At 42.7% G+C, this 22,770-nt stretch overlaps 1 protein-coding gene across 2 annotated transcripts; it reads left to right on the top strand.

Annotated features, from left to right (window-relative positions):
- Positions 1-443: 443 nt before the first annotated feature.
- On the top strand, positions 444-20,107 carry PSPH (phosphoserine phosphatase). Of its 2 annotated transcripts, XM_075013877.1 has the most exons (6): positions 444-690; positions 11,732-11,890; positions 12,898-13,032; positions 15,618-15,763; positions 17,523-17,671; positions 19,915-20,107. In XM_075013877.1, the coding sequence occupies exons 2-6, from the start codon at positions 11,751-11,753 to the stop codon at positions 20,023-20,025; spliced, it is 681 nt and encodes a 226-aa protein (XP_074869978.1). In that variant the 5' UTR covers positions 444-690; positions 11,732-11,750; the 3' UTR covers positions 20,026-20,107. The 2 variants fall into 2 exon arrangements, with proteins under 2 accessions (XP_074869978.1, XP_074869977.1); XM_075013876.1 differs by lacking the exon at positions 444-690 and having other exon boundaries at positions 11,718-11,890.
- Positions 20,108-22,770: the final 2,663 nt, after the last annotated feature.

Below are 22,770 nucleotides of genomic sequence, written 5' to 3'. Positions count from 1 at the left end.
ATCCCTTGCCCATGCATTTCTAGCCATAAACAACAAGAAGTCCGTGGCATCTTACAGAGTAACATATTTTGGAGCAAAAGCTTTCATGGGGAAAGACCTGCTTCATTAGAAGCCACAGGACTTCTTGTTGTTTTTTGCAGATACAGACTAACACAGCTACCCCTCTGACACTTTCTCTGCATAGTAACCCTGGACCACTGCCCCTGATATCCCTAAACCTACCACTTGTGGCTTTGTGCCAAGTTCTTTTGGTTCATTTTTCCAAGGCTTCAGAACCCTCATGTTGGTTCTCATAAATTTCTCTGGCACTGAGTGACAGAGTAAACAAGCAAACTCTCCGCCTTTCTTTGCACTTCTCTCTCTGCCTCTCATCCTTAGCCAACCAGAAAGCTAGCAGGGCTGGACTATAGGGGCTCCTCCTCCAGAGGGGGCTGGATTGCACCTCTCTTTCTGAAGCCTGTCAGCAAATAGCTGAACACCTCTAGTTTCATGCATGGAATGATTAAAAATAAATTAGCTGTGCTTAATCAGCAGATTATAAAGAGCTATTGAAATAATGCACCTTTCTTCCTGGTCAGCCACATGCCTTTGTCTGTAAGTGGCCAAAGATTCCACAGCTGATCTTTTCTTTTCCTGCACTGCCAGGAGGTTTCCAGCAGCAGCAACGGCAGCCACCGGCAGGACAATACTGTAAGTCACCAGGATTATTTTTTCTTTCTGTTTAGAAGGGCACATCTCTGCACAAGCCCATATCCATCATGCTCCCAATTTGTTTTCTAGCGTCAGCATTATGCGATGAATTTAGTTTTCACAGAACCCTCTGCATATTTCTTGTTGTTGATTAATTTCTTTTGTGGTCTCACACAAGATGCACTGATACTGAGGTGCCGGTTTTGTAACAGAAGCACAAATGAATGATGCAATCCTATAGAAGGGAATCATCATCAGTTTGCCAGGAGATGAAAGTGCTATCCAAAGAGCTGGAGGGGTCCTATGTTTAAGGCTATGCCATTTGGCCCCCTTTGCCTTCCCATCTATTTTTAAACAAGTATTTAAAGCAATTGACCTCTATGTATTGCTGTTAGATATCAACTGACACTTGCAAGTAACCTATCTGTTGATTCAAAATGCAAATACTTATTTACAATGTTTCCTTTAAAAGCTGAACTGAATATCAACAAGTTGAAGCACACTCACTTGTACTAGGGCCTGAATAATTTTGTGCGGGTACGTTAAAAAATCCCAAGGACTCTTAAGCACTGTTATTGTTTTTATTATTTGGTCTTTTAATGCAATTACTACCAGTCATAATTTGCACAGGCTTTTCTAACTTTGTGAATTTAAGCCTCAGAAAAACCTTGTGAGGGTAGGTATTTGTGTTCCCATTTTACAAATTGGAAAATTGAGGCACAGAGCAATTAAGTAATTTGCCTCAGCCTAATATGCAGCCTAATCAAGCATCATCTGAAATCAATGGAAAGCCTCCTATTAATTTCCGTGGGAGTTGAATCAAGCCTCACAGTAAGTAGTAGAACTGATACTGTAACACTTGACTCCCATTTCTCTTACATATAGTATGAATTAATTTCACATTCCTGAAACAGACCAGGGTTCAGTTCTGACAAGTGATTATAGTAATATCTTAAGATTCATTTTGTTCTCACATGCACAGGTGTAAACCAGGAGTAACTCTTTCGAAGTAATTGAAATTACATGAGGCTTAAACCAGTGTTAGATCAAAGTTAGGCCTCTTGCGCAGTCCATTAATATCAACAAGGTGTTTAGAGGCTAACCGAAAAGGAAGGGGAAAACATCAGATACTATTTGTGATGTGCAACACAGCTCTAATGTTTAAGGAAGTACTTTCAGTAACGATTTCTCTAAGCTTGAGTTGTTCTTTTTTTTTTTATGGCAACAAGTGTAAAAGCAAAAAAAAAAAGTGACTGTGGGTCGGGATGGATAGCACTTCTGAAAACTAACATGATAATAAGTGAAGGAAGAAAGGGCTATTGATCTTTGGATCCCCACTAAGTAAACCAGTGACTCAGGCTAGAAATAAACATAGCCAGAAAAACATTCCCTTTTCCTCTCTTGAAGTTCTCTTATCAGACTTCATGCTTCTCACAGTGTACTAAATTCTTCCTCAAAGTGTCAGAAACCTAGAAAAACTTCATGTGTTTTCTTTAAACAGTAGTGTCTGGAACTGCGTAATCCACTGGCTCCATCCCCTCCAGGTTATGTAACAGAACCCATCTATTAACTGTGATTCTGCTAGTGTTTCTTCTGGCTGTCCTGGCAAATCCAGATTGCTGTACAAAGATCTACCTTCCCTCCCTTTCCACTGCCTTCTCTTCCTCTCTGTTCTTCATTGTTATCTTTCCTTTCCCCAAACTGTTCTCCTTTTCTCTTCTTTCCGATTCTCTGAGTCTTACTCTCTTCTCTTAAATATTCTCTGAGCTCTCCTTTTCCTTGGATTCTCCTCTTTTCCATTTTTTTCTTTCACCTTTTTGTCCACCTTCTTCCATTCACTTATCTGACTTGTATGAATGCTTGCTGCATGAAACCTTTCCAAAGTTGAAAGGATGGAATTAGAAGTCTAGTCTTCCTTACAGACGTCAAATGCTAGAAAAAGTCAGGCTTTTCCAATTTGGTTTGCTTGTATCTTCAATATGGAGAAAGACAACCTGATCTTAGTCACAGGAATTCATATTTTTTTGTTTGTATTGCACAAACCTCAGTGCATCTGTCCAAGAAGAGTCTCTTGTTCTCAGGGCAGTTGATCTGTGACAGCCTTAGAAGATTACATAACCTTGTGGACCATGGGCCTCTGAAGTAAAGCCAGACACGTGCTAGTTTCTCCTTCTCCTACACTTGGAAGTTTGACAAAGCTTGAGATCTCATACACCATAGTCATGTAATGTCCAGGTCTTTCTGCTCAGCTATTTCCAAACAACAGCTGCTTGTGAATAACTTAGGAACAACTTCCTTGTGCAGGCTGGTTGTACTGCTCATTTGAGGAACTGCCAGAGAGAAAGGTGCAGGGCACTGTTTACAGCACTGGATAAAAATGAGATTAGGGACCACCCTGTTTACTCCTGTGTCTCTCCTCCCCACTTTGTGCTCTGTTCCAAGATGTTCTTAAAGGTGGGGGCATGCCTCACACGTCTGTCCCCCAGGATGCTTGGTTGGCATGGAAAAATCACTGGGTCAGGACAGTTCAGAGGAGTTGGGTATGATGCTGTGACTGTCCCCTCTGCCCCTATTGTCCATTACCAGTCATGGGACAGCTCAGTGATCTACCTGCTTCCCTGTTACTTTCCATTCCAGAGGTAGGGAAGTGGTTTCAAGATTCTGTGAAACTGGCTCTGTAGCCCCCTTGGGCAGAGTGGGCATGGTAGACAGAAGAGATATCAACCCTCACCCACTCCAGCAGTATTGGCTGTACCCACTTAAAATCCTCTCACTGCAGGAGCATGAACCTCTCTTCCGCAGGTGCCATCTGCCCTGTCCTACAAATCCCCCTTTGCTACCTTTTTGATCAGCAGTCCCAAATACTCCAGCAATTAGCCTGGGACTCAAAAGCCTAGCTGTAATGTGTTGTGGGATGTCTTTTGCAGAGTGGAGGCCAAAGGAGATCAGAAACACCTGCTCTGTTTTCTACATCAACCCCTGATTCTTCTCAAGGGTCAAGACCATCCCACCTAGGCATCTCCTTCCACCAAGCATGGCCTAAAAACTTTCCAAAGTGCCACTGCATGTAATAAAGAGAAGGAACACTGATTTCAGTAGTGGCTTCACAGCTGGCATTCATGTTTTTCTCTCTATTCTATATCCCAGTCCATCAAAGCCAGCAGCAATGGCTAAAGCAGGGAATGTCCAGAAAAGGGAACAAACTGGAAGCCCTGATCCCTGGGAGAGGCAGAACCCAGTTGATGCTGATGATGAGGGTTTGTGCCTATCCCAGTTGCCACAAGATAGATCAGATTATCATTTTGAGGAGGTATAACTGGCAATGTGTATTTTAGGCTGGCACCTCTCTCATACATAGCAATGCTATGTCACCATACAATGATATCGCATCATAGTCTGATATTGCAGTGCAACCTCATGTTCTCATGCTGCAGCCTGGAAACTTTTCATATGGATGGACCAGCACTAAGATGTGATGACAGAAATGTCGTGCCATTCTGATGCAACTTTTTGGTCTGTCACGGTAAATTTTAAAACTGGCAACTCTACCCAGGCTTGAATACTTGATGGACTTCATAATTTTCTGCAGTCGGAAATGATTTTAACAGCATGCTAATGAAAAAATGTCTGTACGTGCTCTTTCAATTTGCATTGTGCAATCACACATCTCAGCATATGGGTTTCCAATTCTGTCCCAAAGTCAAAGCACCACCCCAGCTGGAAAAAATTCTGGTAATAGCATGACCAGGCAGATATAGAGTCAATTTCAGTTAAGGCTTGCAATGTAAACCTGGAATTCAGTCATGTACCCACCCACTGAGAAACCTTAGCTTAGTACCAACCTGTTGGTATTGCAGGGAGGATTATGTTTTATTCCAAGACCTATGTTGTAGTACTAAGTTATTTTTGCGCCATGAACATGTAATATTGTTATATTATATGGTCTTTATTCAATGACATAAGTGCAACTTATGCATCACAGAAAAGTATATGATGATGGTCTTACTTCAGTGAGTTTACAGGCTGAGTTTTTGGGGGTAGATGGAAGTTTACAATCTGCCCTGGAGGAGGGACAGTGCTTATCTGCGTTACCACAGAGACTAGTCCTGCTTCCCCCTAGTTCCCTGAAGCATGGGCTACACTAGGCAGATATGTTGATTGCAGATAAGTCAATTCTAGCTACACAATTCTATAGCTAGAATTGCATATCTGCAATCAACTTACCTGGAAATCTGCACGGAGGATGACGGGAGAAACTCTCCTGTCAACCTCCCTTACGCCTTGCAATATCGAGGAGTACAAGGCTCAACTGCTGACCCCAGATAGTTCAATTTTGCACATCTCTACCAGCTGTGTGAAATCAAAGCTGGAAGATCGACTCTGAATGGGCCAATCTTCTGCGTAGCCTATACACACCCTCAGAGACATAGGCTGCACTAGCTATTTTCTTGTCACAGTTTACTTGCCCTCCACACTGATTCAGCTCAGCTTTATGGCACATTGTGGAGGCTGATCAAGAGTTCGGCCTCTACCCTCTGTCTACCCACTCACAGTCCACCTGCATGGGAGGGGAATAGCAGCCCTGCAGCAAATGTTCTTCCCATACTGCTCAGATTGCTATATGTAGTATAAATAACAAGTGCAGTAAGCTAAGGGGGTTTCATCTTTACACCTCTTATTATTGCTCTGCAAGAGCACCAGAAAAATCACAATCTGGTTCTTGCAGAGTGTGCCACGCAACTTGCTAAAACAGACAGACTACATATAGCACATACTGCAAGTGCGAAAGTACCTTAATTTTCATTTAATAGGTGTTCTTTGCCAGCTGAATCTCTGTCTCTGTCACTCCCGATGACATTTCACACCCAGTGCTGATAGTGTCCTGCTACACTAAATGCTGATGATCATTTACAAATAAGGATTTACCTGTTCTCAGCCTCTGGCTTTCCTCTACTGTTTGATGTGGCATTTTTGGCTATTGTCTTCTGTCTCAAAAAGAAGGACTGCAGCTTTCCTATTTATTTGGTTAGTTGTGTATTACATGTACATTTACAAAATCTAATCAATTTCTTTGATGACTATACATTTGTGCATCATTTATTAGAATACTTTCATCCCAAAGGATCTCAAAGCTCTCTTTTCAGGTGTATATAGCAATTTACTCCACTGGCAGGGCACATTGCCTCAAAAATGAATGCTGCTTTACAAAACACAAGAATCCTGTGCCAATGAGTCTCACTCAGACAAATGCCAATACATGAGATAACAGTTACACATGGTGACAAAACTCATCCTCTAGCTTGGTGGACACTGTGCTTCTTGGCAGATTATTTGCCTCAGAGGCTCACAGCTGCCCTCAGTTTAGACACCAGCTAACTGTTTGGTGAGCTACTCTCATCATTGGCCAGAAAGGGGAACAGACATGAGAGCAAATTCCATAGTTTCTAGTGCCCCTCAAATTATTTGAGCAGGACAACCCCCTCCATCAATATTGGTCCTTCTCCTGTGCTAGGTAGGGGATGGGAGAATGGAGGGAGTCCAGGTCTGTCCTCCACTCTGAGCTCCAGCCCAGAGACCCTGTGATAGCAGCTGCTTCCAATTGTCTCAAATCTAAACTGCTTGACAGCAACAATTCCCTGGACCACTTCCCCACGGTAGTCCCCAGCACCCTCCTTATTGCAGGCTCTTTCCTCTTGTACTTGCATGCTTGCTTGCTCTTGCTCCTCTCAGAATCTCCACAGCTCCTTTCTTCATCCATTCCTCACACACCACTGAGCCACCAGAATGGGAACTTTTTTTTTTTTTTTTTTTTTTTTTTAATAAACCATCTCAGCTTCATTGGTACCAGGTGTCCTGATTAGCCTGTCTCCCTTGAGTCTGCAGACTTCCTAATTGGCTCCAAGTGTTTTGATTGGCCTAATTGCCCTGATTGATTCTAACAGGTTCCTGTTGGTTCTGGATTACCCTTTGCTAGTTTACTCTGGAAACAGGGACCTATTTATCTGGGCTAATATATTTTTCTTCTATGATTCTTCTCTAGCCCTGGCTGTGTCTATACTAGAGCATTTTTTGTTTTTGTTTTTGTTTTTTTTAAATTCCCGGGCTCTTTCAAAAAATCCCATGGAGTGTCTGCACAGAAAATTCATTCTTTTGATATTAAATCAGAAGAATGCAGCACTTTTTCTGGTGGCCTTCTTTCTCTCCCAGATGAGGAAGAGTGCGTTCTTCTGAAAGATTGTTTTGGAAAAAAATGTGTGTAGACATTCTAGGGCCCTTTTTTCAAAAGAGCAGTCCTTACGGCACTGGATTTTTTGATCCCTGGCCCATTCTTTCGAAAGGGCAGGGGCTGTGTGGATGCTCTCTATCAAAATTGCAGATTGATTTTTTGGATCTGCTTTTTGTGTGTGGAAGTGCTCTTTTGAAAGAAGTTTTTGCATCAGAGCTCTTCTGGAAGAACTTCTTTTGAAGGATTGCTGTAGAGTAGACATAGTCCCTCTGGCCTGACTCTCTAATACCACACATAGCCAAGGAAACATGGTCAGTCAGAGCTCTAACAGAGGGCTACTGTGTGGGACAGGAAGTAAAGAACTCTGCCAAGGTTCAAAATGCCTTGACAGTGTAGCAAGGTTAGATGCAAGTATTCACACTGGAATTTTGCCACAAGAGTGGGCTTGATGCCCCTCATACATAGAAAATGCCATGACAGAGAAGTGGACCAGACCCTCATTATTTATGTTTAATTAGAGGCATTTCTTTCAGAGTCACAGTCCTAGCAAAATGGGGTCCTGCACCATGACTGGGGCTCCTAGTTGCTATTGTTATACTAATAGCAAAGTATAATAGTGCGGAGCTAGATTGTGAAGAGCCAGTCAAAGTCTGGATTATTCTATTTACTTCCCAAAATCCACAAACCTGGAAACCCTGGACGCCCTTATCATTTCAGGTATTGGCACCCTTACCACCGGACTATCCAGTTACGTGAACTCCCTCCTGAAACCCTATGCCACCAACGCTCCCAGCTATATGCGAGATACCACCGACTTCCTGAGGAAATTACAAAACATCGGAAAAGTTCCTGATAACGCCATCCTTGCCGCAATGGATGTAGAGGCTCTGTACACTAATATTCCACATAAAGACGGATTACAAGCAATCAGAAATACCATCCCTGATGCCACCACAGCCAATCTGGTGTCTGACCTCTGTAACTTTGTTCTCACACACAATCATTTCCGTTTTGGGGACAATTTGTACCTCCAGATTAGTGGAACTGCTATGGGCACCCGCATGGACCCACAATATGCTAATATATTTATGGCTGACCTGAAACAACGATTCCTCAGCTCTCGTCCCCTATTACCACTCCTCTACTTAAGATACACTGATGACATCTTTATGATTTGGACCCATGGTACAGAGGGTCTAGAAGAATTCCACAGAGACTTTAACAACCTACACCCCACCATCAACTTATGCCTCAGTTACAACATGCAAGAGATATATTTCCTGGACACTACAGTACTAATCAAGGATGGCCTGATCAGTACCACACTGTACCGAAAACCTACTGATCTCTATACTTATCTACACCCTGCTAGTTTCCATCCGGCACACGTGACTAGATCCATTGTTTACAGTCAAGCTCTTAGGTACAATTGCATTTGCTCTGATCCAACTGACAGAGACCAAAAACTACAAGAACTTTACCAAATATTCATAAACCTGAATTACCCACCAGGAGAAGTAAAAAAACAAATCAACAGGGCCAGACGAATACCCAGAGACCAGCTACTCCAAGATCGGCCCAAAAAAGCCAAGAACAGAACACCACTGGTCATCACCTACAGCCCCCAACTCAGACCACTGCAACGAATTATTAAAGACCTACAACCTATCCTTAATCAGGATGCTACACTCCAGAAGGCCCTGGGTGACATGCCTGTTCTCTCCTACAGACAACCTCCCAACCTCATGAGGATCCTCACTAACAGCCACAGTCTATATGCCAGCAACACCAGTCCTGGAACCTTTCCCTGCAACAAAGCCCGCTGCCAGCTTTGTCCACATATCTTCTCTGGAAATACCATCGCTGGACCTAACCAGGTTACTCACAGAATCACGGGCACTTTCTCATGCTCCTTTACTAACATCATATATGCCATCATGTGCCAACAATGCCCAGATGCTTTGTATATTGGACAGACCCTTAGACAAAGGGTCAATGGGCACAAAACAGACATCAAAACACTCCATATCCACAAACCAGTTAGTCAACATTTTAATGGAATTCTGTCAATGACCTAAAGGTATGTGTGTTACTGAAGAAGAATTATCGCACCGTTCTGGAAAGGGAAGCAGCCAAGCTGGCTTTTATATTCAAATTCAGCACATTAACACATGGTTTAAATTGTGATGGGAACTTTCTGAGTCACTATAGGGGCTTGTCTGCATACTTGGCTCAGTCTAATTCTTGACCTTCCCCCCACCCCTCCACTCTCTGATTTGCTCACCTTGATTATCTTTTTCTGATTTGTCCTCCTTGCTTACTGTTTTTGGTTCTCTGTGCCTTAAATATTGAGCCTGTTCTGGTCTGGCTATGGTCTGAAGAAGTGGGTCTTTCCCATGAAAGCTCACCTAATAAACTATTTTGCTAGTCTTCAAAGTGCTACTTGACTGCTTTTTGTTTTGACAGTCAAAGTCAGTGGAGGTTTTGCTCAATTAAAGACTGAAGAACTTGGCCAGATGTTCTGCCTCGGTTTTAATCTGATAAAATTACTAGCACTTCCCTGGGAATTTTGAGAATGTCAGGATTTAGCCAAATAATAATAGGATGGATTTAAATAGCATCTTTCCTTTTAAACGTGTGTAAGCACTTGGGTAACTACATGTAGCCTACCTAACGGTGGGCAAATAGCATTATCCACATTTCATAGACTAGCGAATGGAGGCCATGCCTAGAGTCCTGCAAAGCCATGCATAGCTACTTTATGTCCACAGGTATCTGCAGATGTCAGTGTGGATAGCGCACCTCATTTTTGAGAATATGGATGTAGATACAATGTTTATACCTAGAACTCTGCAAATTCGCAGCTGTCTCCTTTATATCTGCATCTGTCGATGTCAAGGCAGATAGCTGCAGCTGATTTTTGTGGCTACAGCTACAGATGTGAATACAAATTTTGTATCCATGCAGGTCTCTAGCCATGTCTATAGAGAGAGATTAAAACAGCAATATGTCAGAGCACCCTATGGAACTTTTAGTGTGTGGTAGCACTTAGCATGAAGGTAGATGTATGTCTCAGTTTCCCATGCACTAACTCTGTTTATGCAAGCTCTAAGACATGGAAAGTTGAAGATACTTCTAAAAAAATCACAGAAAGGTGCATTGGCAGCATTGGAAATAAGACGAGGACTAAGGTTTTCTGACTCCTCACCCATTGCTCCAACTATTCATCAATGTTTTCTCAGCTGGTACTGTTCCTATCACCTACAGTGTGCAGCCGCTGGAGGTCTCCTATCCAAATACCAAATCATTCTTAACATGATCTTACCAGGATCATGCTACCAGCACGTGTATTTGCAGGTAAGGTGAAAGCAATTGACAGTGAGTTTTCTGACATATGGTAACCAGAAGTGGTAAGAATAGCCAGGAAAAATTAACACAGTTACCCTCACTCCCCCAAGTCGCGGCAATTGTTTTAACCATCCTTAGAGCCAGAGCATGTTCTGACATAGATAAAACATCTTATGCTCTAAAGGTGCCTTTATACTGCTGGATATGTGGTGCTCAAGGCCCCATCACCATTAGCAACATGAGTAGAACTCATATGCGAGATGCACATTTTAAAAAGAAAAGAAATATTTTCTCTTTGGGAACTAGGTCCTCTGTAGGGCATCTTGCCATTGAATTATAGATGAATATACAAGTGCAAACAAGTCTGCATGCAGGTTAGTGTGATGAAATGATGACAAAGACACTTTTCCTTTCCCCAGGAAGAACAGAGAAGATTTAGGTTGATCATATGCAGGAAAGGTATAGCAGAAAGTGAAGGTGATTAGAAAACAAACCACCCCAGTCAAAAATATCTAGGGTACAGGGTAGGTATAAAACTCTAGCACTGAATGTTTTTCCCAAATACAAGCAAATTGCTGAATACAGAATCATACTTTGGATTTGCCTGAAAAGTACAAGATGATTAATGTGATAGCAAGTAAGTATCCTTATGCTGTTTAATACTTAGCTGTAAATCTTGTGCTTCTGATCTGCAGAATTAATTGTGCCCAACACAGCCAAGTGAAGGGATACAAAAGAAAGGGAAAGCTATTGTATTTCAGCAGTAACTGTGCACCCTGACTGTCCCACTGAGAAGGATTTCAACTTCTAATTTTTAAACATTGTCCTTTGGGGGAAAAATTATTGTGTCATGACACTGTGACCGATGTCTTGATGTACTGGGTCAAGGTCACTGAGACCAGGAGTATAGCAGGACTGAAAAACAATTATGTTTACTATCTCCTGACAGAAACTTCACTTCTGGGCAGATTAATCCCTAATGGTCCCTGATGGGATTTCTTGCACCATCCCCTGGAGCATTTGTCACAGGCTTAGGCAGAGCAGGGGTCTGATTCTATGTCCTTCTACAAGTCCTTGAGATGAGGAGTCTTGTTCCCGTAGACCTGAGAGTGTGACCTGGAATTTAGTGTCACAATCTCTGCAGGAGCACTAGGATTCAGAAAGTTGTTTATTAAATGTCAAAACTATAAGCTTGAGCCCCATTGGAGAATCAATAAGCAGTCCCTGCAGAGAGCAAATCAGCAGCTGAGCCACATTTCCACTGACCAGCTAGAACACTGAATTCAGAAGGCACATTAGCAGGTAAGCACCACAAATCAGCTACTCCACCACTGCCCACTCTTCTTAATAAGAGCTGGCTCCACAGCTGCCTTCAGCACTAGCTGGCAGATGACAGATCAGTTTTCTAGATGGCTCAATACTGAGTGAAGTGCAGTGACTGGCAAAACTTCTCTTCCTCTCTTGCAGTAGGAAGGTTCCCAGAAGGATGGCATCCCTGTTGGAGCTGAAGGAAATCTTCTGCAATGCTGATGCAGTATGCTTCGATGTGGACAGTACGGTCATCAAAGAAGAAGGAATTGATGAACTGGCAAAGTTCTGTGGTGTTGGAGATGCTGTGGCAGAAATGTATGTACTATATTTGCTTATTTATTTCATTCACATAGCAATCAATAGTAGTAGTGGCTCAGCTTTATCCTTGGCCAGTGGAAGTTATTCTGGATGAATAGGTGAAAGAGGATCATCATCATAATAAATAACATCAGTGAATACTGGAAAAGTTTAGTTTGGAATTGTGGCAATATGGGGTCTGAGTCAATGTGCAATCAAATCGATGAGCGTCTGACCTCTGGACGCCAGGGCCTTGCATTGTTAAGGGGCTTTTAGTTAAACTTGGCAAATAGTTGCTTAATCCCTTGTTTTGTGAAATAAAATACATCCTGGGCCATTCTGGAGCCTGAATGTGCACCATTGGTGCCAATAGCAAAACTCCCATTAAGTTAGGGAACAGAATCAGGCCCTTACTTAAGGAATGCTGGTCCAATAGGGAGAAATAAAGATTTTGTCAACTGGTTTAGCTGTGCTCATGTACAGCATGACAAGGTTTTGTGTAAGGCCTACCCATCTGCTTGGCCTCAGAGGCCTTTTAATGCAGAGCAATCATCTCTAGAAATATCAACTATCTTCTTCCACTGAGCATCTGTGGATGCCATCAATAAATACCTTACAAACCTCAGATGTGATGAGTTACTGACAAACAGTCATGCATCTGTTCACTTCTACCTCTTTTTAAAGATTTTTTTGCTGCCCATTTTCTGTATTTTGCCCAATTGTATCAGTCAGGTAATTTCAGCTGCCATGTTACAGTGCTGTTGCTCTTTGCTCCTTTGTAACTAGAGGTGAATCTGAAGAGCCACAAAACTTTTGGAGGGACATCTGAAATCTGGCAGTAGTTCCTAAGTATTGTGTAAATTCCTCTGCTCATTAGATCATACCTTTTTTGAGAATGTGCATGCAACAGAGCCCGGAACTAATAGGACTTATGAATAATTCCTCTTCAGTTGAAAGTATTTGTGACAAATCATCTCCTATTGAGTGTAACTGATTTGCATGGATTCGTTTGGATCTCAATATAGGACACGGAGAGCTATGGGAGGCTCTGTGACATTCAAAGCTGCTTTGACAGCACGACTAGGACTCATACGCCCCTCCTGGGAACAAGTGCAAAAATTAATTTCAGAACACCCTCCTCAGCTCACGCCAGGCATAAGGTAAGATGCATTTTAAATGAGCCTTCCAAAACCATAGCAAGCCAAATGCTCAGTTGGGGTAAATCAGCACAGATGCATGAAATCCGTGGAGTTAGTTGCGCTACAAAGATGTCTGCAAGAGAGACCTCAGAGAGGTAGACATCGAGCTGGACACCTGGGAAGAACTAGCAGACGACCGCAGCAGATGGAGGCAGGGGTTACACAAGGGCCTTCAGAAGGGCGAGATGAGGATCAGACAGCTAGCAGAGGAGAAGCAAGTGGACAGAAAGCACACTAAGGACTTGCCAGACACCCACCACATCTGCAAGAGATGCAGCAAGGACTGTCACTCTCGTGTGGGTCTTCATAGTCACAGTAGACACTGTAAATGAAGTCCTCAGTTGAAACTATAAAGGGCACAATCCATAGTCTATGCAGACTGAAGGATGCCTACTACTACTACTACACCAGCGATGATCTGGGCCAGAATGTCCTCCAGCTTGGCTCCCCTGACCCTCAGGCTCAACCCCTCTCAGCCCCAGACCTGCCCCCACCCATCCTCAGGCTCAGCCCGTCTGAGCCCCAAACCTACCCCTGCTATCCTGAGGCTTAACCTGCCTGAGCCCCAAACCAGCCCCTGGGACTAACCCATCTGTGGCGCTGGCTGGGGAGCCTATGCTGGGTGGCCACATGTGCCCAGAAGAAGGAAGTCTGGTATGGAGATTTTCCGCTGGCAGGGGGAGCCAAGCCACGCTCACCAGAGGGGTGTGGCTGCTCAGGTAAGGGGGTGAGTGAGGGGCTTTCTGTGGCTCCCTGCCCTGCCACCGCTGAAATAATGGAACTAAATTCAGTTGGTTTAACGGCCAGATCCCTCCCTCCACCCTGCCAGCCATTAAAACAATTACATTTAGTTCTACTGAATAGTAACAGAGAGCAAGCTGTGCTAGTCTATACACTATCAAAACAAAAAGCAGTCAAGTAGCACTTTGAAGACTAGAAAAAAGTTTATTAGGTGAGCTTTCATGGGACAGACCCACTGGTCTGAAGAAGTGGGTCTGTCCCACAAAATCTCACCTAATAAGCTTTTTTGCGAGTCTTTAAAGTGCTACTTGACTGCATTTAGTTCTACTGTTTGAGTAGTGGCAGGGCAGGGAGCCGCAGAGGAAATTTCTTGCGGAACCCTTATTTTCACATTGTGGAACCCTGGGGTTCCGCGGAACACCATTTGGGAAACACTGGTCTGGAGATACAAAATCTGATCCTGTCAAGCACTAAGGGCCTCCAGATTCCAGGACTGCACCTATTTAGTGGAGTCAGATCTTCAATGGTGTCAATTAATAAAGTCACAAATGACACTTTAAAGAAATTGGGAGTCAGTAAGTGTAACCCATTTCAGCCTAACAGGTGTTTTCCCCCCAAAAGCAGTAAGTGGCTGTAAAAAGGCTCTCATTAGAAAATGGCCCTGCTAGGTCTAATTCTAGTGAGGCTCTAATACCATAACCATAATATCTGTTTTGAGAAGATATTGCATCTGTGCTTTCTCCTTCCAGAACTGAAACACAGATTTACTCTCTCTGTAGGGAGAGCAAGAACACAAAGAGCACATTGTGTCCTTGTTTGGAATCATGTGATTCTTGCCTCTTTATTTACACTCACCCTCTCTTCCTTTTTTCCCTCTTAGTTGCTAGTCACACATCTTTAACCCTGCATTTTTATGTTGGTGGTGTTCCAGTACTGTCTCTCTTACTACCCTTGCTGCTGCTGCTGCTGCTTTGCTTTTGTTGCGTGTTGGTCTTTAGTTTTAAGCTACCTTCCTGGTGCTGAGTGCCTTCAACTCCTATTGTTCTTCTGGACTAGGTGTGAAATTCTTTTGTCTCCAATTCAGCTTTTGGTTATTCCTTTACTGTAGCTACTACCTTCTTCCATAGGAAGGCTGTTGCTGTCCAAAGTTACTAGGAACTACCGAGCAAAAGATACAGTACAGGGTCAAAACAATGCATCCTGTGGCTCCTTAAAGACCTACAAATTTATTTAGGCATGCTTGTTCATGTGCAAAAACTCACTTAGTTGCTACATGGCTACCCCTTTCACCTCTGAGTATGTGATTACAAAAGACCAGCTTGTGCTTTAGAAAACTTTAAGCACATTCACTGTGCAGCTTGGTTCTAGGGACTTAAGTGCCGACATTTCTTGTATATTGTGGATTTATTAATGGTCTTATTCCTACACTCAAGAGAATTTTGGGACTGGACCAGATCTCTTTTGTTTACTGGGACTGAGCTGAGCATCAAGAAATTGCAAACAGTTAGTTCCCTGATCCACTGATTTCTGAGCAACTAATTGCCAATCTGGGTTTCAATATAATACAGATTTGTTATAAGTCCTTTCACACACACTGCATGGGAGCTCACAAACATGGGAAAGTCGAAAATGTAATGAAATATGACATTGAAACCCAGTATGTCTCCTGAATAAACAAGAATAATGCAAATTGTAGTCAGCTTTGTTAATGAATGTAATATTTGTGATTCCTCCTTCCTTCTGTGCTACCTCTTCAGTGTGCAAACTGTTTAGGGCTGGTTGTTTTTCTTTTCTTTTCCTATTAGGGAGCTGGTAAGCAGGCTTCAGCAGAGAGGCATTCAAGTCTTCTTAATATCAGGAGGGTTTCAGAGCATTGTGGAGCATGTGGCTGCACAAGTGAATATTCCAACCACAAACGTGTTTGCCAATAGGCTGAAGTTTTATTTTAATGGTAAGAGGCCACTAATGGCTCATTTTTCTACTAATTAATGTCACTTCAAGCTGAAATAGGATAGTGGGCCGTGGTGACTTAAGAATTGAATGGAAAATCAGCACATTGAAATACAATAATTTTGCCTTTGTGACTGGCCTCTTTGAACTGATGTGGATGGTTCATGTGATGGAGTGTTTATGTTATCAATTCCATCATTACACGTGCCACTGATTGGTTCCCTTGTTGGCCACCTTTGCTGAAATGTCAAGGAAAGAGGCGCAGAAACAAAATTGACTTCCTTGGAAGCAGTCAGGGTTAAGGCAGAAAATGAAGTGTGGATTACTATAGTGGCTTTACAGCTAACTTTATGCTGTACTGGGACTGGAACCATCCAGCCTACATCATCTCAGTGCAGGTTCAGCCACAGAGCCAGGCAAGGAAACTGGGAGCCCCTTGTCCTCCTCTCTCACCTGTTGTCTGCCAGTCCGACCCTGTGGGGCAGGCTGTTCTGTGAATGAACAGCTTCAGACTGCGGGGCAACTTTTATCTTCACCTGGTTCCCACCTCCCCCAGAAACCTTTCTCCTAGAACCTCACTCTCTCAAACAAAACTAATCCAATCAAAGCAACTTCTGATTGTATTAAATGTTCTGTGGAAACCATTGTTTTCCCTGAGACACCATACCACTGTAGGGTAAGGAAACAAGCATGGAAAATGACCTACTATTACTAATAGTTTGGTTCTGTTGTGTGTTTAGCATAAAAGATCCAATAGGCTTTTTTTCACTATGGGCTGTGCTAGGAAAAGAAGCAAATGTTGAAGCTGCTGTGCATGGCAACCAAGACACAAAGTTACATTTTTTTACTGTCTTGCTATGGTTTGATAAGATTTCAAGTCAAGGTTAAAGATTGTGTCTCAGTAATAATACTACCAATTTGGTTCTTTTAGTTTCTGCTTTCCATGAGTTTGGTGTAAATTCAGAATAACACTACTGATTTCAGTAGCATTGCTGACTTCTGTGGGCTTGCTCTGGATTTCACACAAGTGTAACTGAGCAGCATTGGCTCTGTGGGGCTCATTACAGTACTGATTTCAATATACATGGAGATATATAACAGGGGTCACTCCTAAATTACATCAGTGTATCTCAGACTAGAACCTGACCCACTGCAACTGTGAATTTGAGGGATTTTTTGCCTTTTCTTAGCATTGCAACATTGTGAAAATTTTCACATCTTTGTGGCACTGTAAGATAAAGTGATTTAAGTCAAATCCTACAGTTCTTAATCAAAACAAAAAGCAGTCAAGTAGCACTTTAAAGACTAGCAAAATAGTTTATTAGGTGAGCTTTCGTGGGACAGACCCACTTTTTCAGACCATAGCCAGACCAGAACAGTTCTGGTCTGGCTATGGTCTGAAAAAGTGGGTCTGTCCCACGAAAGCTCACCTCGTAAACTATTTTGCTAGTCTTTAAAGTGCTACTTGACTGCTTTTTGTTTTGATAGTGTATAGACTAGCACGGCTTGCTCTCTGTTACAGTTCTTAATGCATTTGTAATTTCCAGTTAATTCAGTGGGGGCTTTGTGCATGTAAAGCCTCCAGGATTGGTCCCTAACTGGTTATTTCCAAATGGAAATGATACAGAAAATATAAAAATTCCTCTTGATTTTCAAGAATTTAATTGTTGTCTTTCATAGGTACCCATGATTCCTTGCAGCCTCGTGAAGCAATTGCACATGCAGCAACTATCTAACACCTCCTCCCCATATGTTTTCAGGTGAATATGCAGGGTTTGATGAGACACTACCAACAGCTGAATCAGGTGGAAAAGGGAAGGTTATCAGCCATCTGAAGGAACAGTTTCAGTTTAAGAAGGTAGTTATGATTGGAGATGGAGCTACAGACATGGAGGCATGTCCCCCTGCTGTGAGTAGCCAAGACTGGATTTCTCCTTTAAACAAATGATCTGTATGTCTAGCACAATGGCAAGGCATACTCTGTTTGGCTGTTAGACAAAATGTGAAGGGGATCTTTAGATGTCTTTTAATCTATTCTGAAATACTAGCTTGTGGGCTACTTGCAGCATAAGTAAAAGGCTGTGACCCAGATCAGATTTCCTGCCTGATACCAAAAAAGGGATGCACCAGTGGGCATTAACCTCCCTGGGTCAGCAGGCAGGGAAGCAGTGGAATCACCTGAGGCCATTCACTCTTGTACCTCCTTCCTTGTGGGTCACATGGGCACAATCACTATGTCTCTCTCTTCTTTGTGCCATGTGAGCTGGCAGAGGCCTTCAAGATTTTAATGCTTGTAATTGGTGCAGTGAACATTCACACCTCCAGTTCCAATCCCCACCTCCCTGAATCTCCAGCCCCTAGTGCGAGAACCGGAACAGAAACATCATCATAATCTTGTGATTACTTTACAACCATCTCTCTCTCCACCCCACCCAAGCTTCTCTTCTGGTAGCTGCCTTTGGCTCCTTGACTCACTCCTGGCCCCTTGCCTTCTTTCACACTTCACTTGGGACAGACTTCCACTGGAGGCCAGCCAAACACACTCAAATCTCTAGAGCCCTGCAAATCCGCAGATATCCACTTTATATCCACGGGGCTGTGGACATCCATGGCTCACTTTTGTGGCTATGGATACCAATTTTGTATCTAGAACCCTGCAAATTTGTGGATATCCACTGGTATCAGCATCCACATCTGTAGGTGCTGATATCTATGGATCATTTTTGCAGATATAGATACAAATTTTTATTCGTGCAGGGCTCTAAAAATCTCCTGAAAACCCTCTAGTGCCACCAAGCAGTTCAACTGTAATGCCTTCCACCTGGGCTAGACGATAGTGGTTGGCACTCTACTTGCCTTTGGACTGTGGCCATCACCTCCAGGTCTGCAATCTTTACTTTAGTATTGTGTACCTTTTTAAACGCATTGTGATGCGCACGCACGCACGCACGCGCACACACACACACACACACACACAAAATAAAGCTGCATCTTTTGTCACAGTAGCACTACTACCTGCTTTTAGTGTTGGCCCTTCTATACACATTCCTTGCCAAGATACCAGTCTGGGCCCCTGAATTATGGTGCATCAGAATCAAGCTTCTGCAGTCTTCAGGCGCCCATGCTGCCTGATATTAGCAGACCAATAGTGATGGCATGGAAGGGTAGGTACCAAGGTCCTTTCTTGCACTGAAGGTAACATCTCAGGGGCATGGAGCAGACACCTGCCACCTCCCTGAACACAGCAGCACTAACAAGACTAGGAGTAATTTAAGTATTGAAATACAACAAAAATGCCATTTTACAGTAGGTGGGCATCTACTTGCACACTACTGATATAGTCAGGTACCTGGCTAGAATAACAATTGTCCTGCTCTGCCAGAATCAGGAAGCATGTACTTTGATGGGAGCTTGAAATGTGCTCCCTAAGTACCATTAAATCAGCACTGTGGTATAAAGAACATGCACAATGCTAGTTCTAAGTGACAGTGCTTTTGTAATTTTACCTATATTACCCACTATTCGCATTAAAAAGTATCTTGGCAGCAAATTAGCATATTGCAATTCAAGATTAATATTTGCTCAATGCTTTAAATATCTCAAAGTAGCAAGAAAAAGTTTAAATGTTAAATTTTAATTAATTTAGATTGTCCATGTTCTAGCAATGATAATTGTTCTTGGTTAATGATTTGAGCCATGAGTTAATGATTGCTTTTGTTATCTGTCAGATGAGGTGAGTGGAGTTAAAATAAATAGCATGGTTGTAATTGTGATATTGTGCATAACCATTCAACTGTGAACTCCTTCTGCACCGTTAGGAGTTCAAGGTACAGTAGCAGCAAGAGTCACGGGAATTTTCCTTGGATTTTTCAGTAAAGGCTCACATGTGAACAATCTCAATGTCAAAAGTTATTAGAGAATGACCACACTCTTAGCACAACATTCCCATTGATTTCAAGGGTGAGAAATCAAGCCTTTAATGAAATCCACCCCACCAACAAACACAGAAAGGCACCCTTTTAAGGGATTTTGGTTACAGTTCATGTAGAATAAAGTCACTTTTTAAAAAATTGAACATATTTACACTGAAAAAATCCCCATTTCATTAATGGAAAGCATAGTATGCAAACCTATTCACTTCTGTTTTGCTAGGATTGCTTCATCGGATTTGGAGGAAATGTAGTCAGGAAGCAAGTAAAGGAGAAAGCCAAATGGTACATCACTCACTTTGATGAACTGCTTAAAGAACTGGAAGAACGATAAAAATATCACAGTACTGTATAACTTATTAACAATTGTAGATCATATATATAATGCAATAAAACATTTGTTTGTGCAGCTGTTTAATAAATTTTTGTATGTATGAATTTGATGCGTCCAGATAACTTCCCCAGGTATTTCCTCTCGTACTGCAAGTGGTCCCATTCCCATACACTACCCGAACATTTTCTAATCAGAATTCTTATGAGCAATGGATGACTTTTATCTGATAATCTCTGCCCAGATGGGTCATGAACTGGCTTATCACAACTGAAGACCCATGCTACGAAATTATTGGAAAGTTAATAAATTCTTGGTGTGTGGTTATTTTATAATGTATGTATGTTCAACTCACCTTACTTTCTCACCAGTTGCCAGTGCAGAATTGTACTCTGATAGGGTGCATGACCAGCTTCCCCCTTACTGGGTGCCAGTTGCCCTCATTAATCAGGTACAAAGAGACCTCACACAGAGGTCCTTATTCACCTAAGCATGTTCCATCACCACTGCCTTTCCTGCTGCCACAACTGATGAAAGGCCTGCAGCATCAACTGCATCTCCCCTTGCTGTTGAGTCAGCCATTGCAGAGTGCCCTCCATCTCCAGATCACCAAACTGTACCTCTGGCAGCTGATCCCAGACAAGCTCACACATGTAGCAAGACGTATGATTCACCCCCCACTTCCTGAGTGCCAGTTGCCCTTCCAAATCAAGTTCAGAGAGACCTTAGGGTTGTGTAACACCTGTGTTTTTATTCACTTAAGCAGTGCCTAACTACATCTAATCTTTAGAGGGCTTTCTCTTCATATAAACAGTCAACCTTCAACCAGAAAGCTTCTGGCTCCCTGTCTGTCTGACCTCTCCCACACTGCCTGTCCCTGCTTCTAGCACCTTCCCAGCCTTTGGCTCATCAGGAGTTGCCAATCTCCAGCCCTGCATCAGGCCTTTCCCCCAGCACTCCTGACTGTTAGAGGTCAAGGTTGAGGTGCAGCGGCCATGCACAGGATGCACACGTTGCCACTCTCTATGGTGTTGTCACAGACAATGTGACCATAGTCAAGTCAATTAAAGTAATTCTGCCTTGAATCTTCTTGATTGCAAAATAGAGATAATATACTACTCCTTCACAGGTGCATTGTGAGGGCTTATGTTTGAGATGCTCAGGTGGGAATGTGTTCCTTAGAAATGCCTGTCATTAATTCAACCAAACACAGGATAAAGAGCAATATAGCGAATTCTAAGAGCTCATGTACAATAAGTCTTTTGTTTGGGTAGGAGTGTTTGAATAGGGCAAGAGAAAGCTCTTGCTGTTATTCCGAATGTTTCTCTGCTCTCTAAGATGCTACTGTAACGTTTCTAAGCATGAGAGAATTTTTTCTTCAGATATCCTTAACCACCCCTCTCCCCCATAGGAAAAAAAACCCAAAAAACTAAACCTCCAGTACAGCAGCCATGGTTCTCACTCAGGCCCTGACTCTACAAACATTTACGTGCATACTTAATTTTTAGAACAAGGTGGCTGAAGTCAATGCGCTAATTTAAGCATGTGCAGGATTTGTAGAGTGAAGGCCTTAACATACATCTGTGGGTCGGCTCTGATATTTTACAGGAGTTATTCAGCTGCAATTGTTTTGAAAAATAATAAAACCATTTCCCACCTGGCAAATGCCAAGCTGCACCTCCTCCTAGGTGGCCTCAAAAATTATTCAGTTCTCTAAGCTCTCTTCCAGCATCCCCTCTAAATTTGTTCATCCATGGGCAGTATAAATATTTTGTTATGTGCACCACCAATAGAAACACATGCTGCTGGCTCTGGGTGGTTGTGAGCCCTCTGCTAATCAGCTGGGCAGCACCTGAATCTCTCCTGGGCAGCCCCCCAAGCATTTAGCTTACAGGAAACACTGCTCTCTTTTTCTGGCTGACCTCTTTCCTCTGTGAATCATGGACTGCTAATTAGAGGTAGTACAAAAGCAAGAATAGCAGGACGGGAAGTTTCCACACCATGGCTAAGGTGCCAGTCCAACTGCATACAAGACGCACCATGAAAAGAGCCCCGGAAAAGTTTTTTGGAAGCAGTGGAAGGGGTAAAGTTAAGTAGGTAGGTGCTCTCCTGACAGGAGGGGCATAGGAGAAAGTAGAGGAATTTGAAGTGGGGAGGAAGGAAAATGCCCCAGTTGACACAAAAGAGATAGGAAAACCATGTAAAGCCATTGGTCGCTTAGCAAAAATCTGTTCTTCAGTTTATGCTCAAGCACATATTTTATATTAATCTCTCCAATGTTTCATCTTGTTGGTTTAGATCAATGGTGTCCAATACAAATTCCAGGATCGCCACAAGTGGTAGGGCACGTGCACAGAGCAGGTGGAGGGCACTCCATTTTGGCACACCGCAGTGTCCCGTTCATCACATATGGCAAATGAAAGGCATATCTGGACACTGCAGGTTTAGACTAAGCTCTTGAGCACATAAACTGTCTCTCACTCTACTTGCCTGATGGATAGAAAAATGAGGCACTGGGTGCTGCCACAGTACCAATAATTATAAAATTTGGAATGAAGTTAAGAAACTCTTAAGTTGAAAGACCAGATGTATGTCACCACCACGTGCATTTTTCAAATGCTGCATTAGAAAGGCCAAAAAGGCTAGGTTAGCGCATTCGCTTTTCACATTTGGGAGACCAAGCTCAAATTATTGATATGTGCCAACGGTAAGTTTAAGCACATACACTGGAGCACCAGAATACAGGGG

The sequence above is a fragment of the Carettochelys insculpta genome, chromosome 19, assembly GCF_033958435.1.
Source record: "Carettochelys insculpta isolate YL-2023 chromosome 19, ASM3395843v1, whole genome shotgun sequence".
Classification (NCBI taxonomy): Eukaryota; Metazoa; Chordata; order Testudines; family Carettochelyidae; genus Carettochelys; species Carettochelys insculpta.
This window is presented reverse-complemented; position numbering and strand designations above follow the sequence as displayed.

What these genes read in the sequence shown, in the direction of transcription:
- PSPH (XM_075013877.1), top strand. Translation starts at nt 11,751, where the DNA reads ATGGCATCCCTGTTGGAGCTGAAGGAAATCTTCTGCAATGCTGATGCA. An exon ending in GGAGATGCTGTGGCAGAAAT is followed by an intron (nt 11,891 to 12,897) that starts GTATGTACTATA and finishes ATCTCAATATAG; the next exon opens with GACACGGAGAGCTATGGGAG. An exon ending in CAGCTCACGCCAGGCATAAG is followed by an intron (nt 13,033 to 15,617) that starts GTAAGATGCATT and finishes TTTTCCTATTAG; the next exon opens with GGAGCTGGTAAGCAGGCTTC.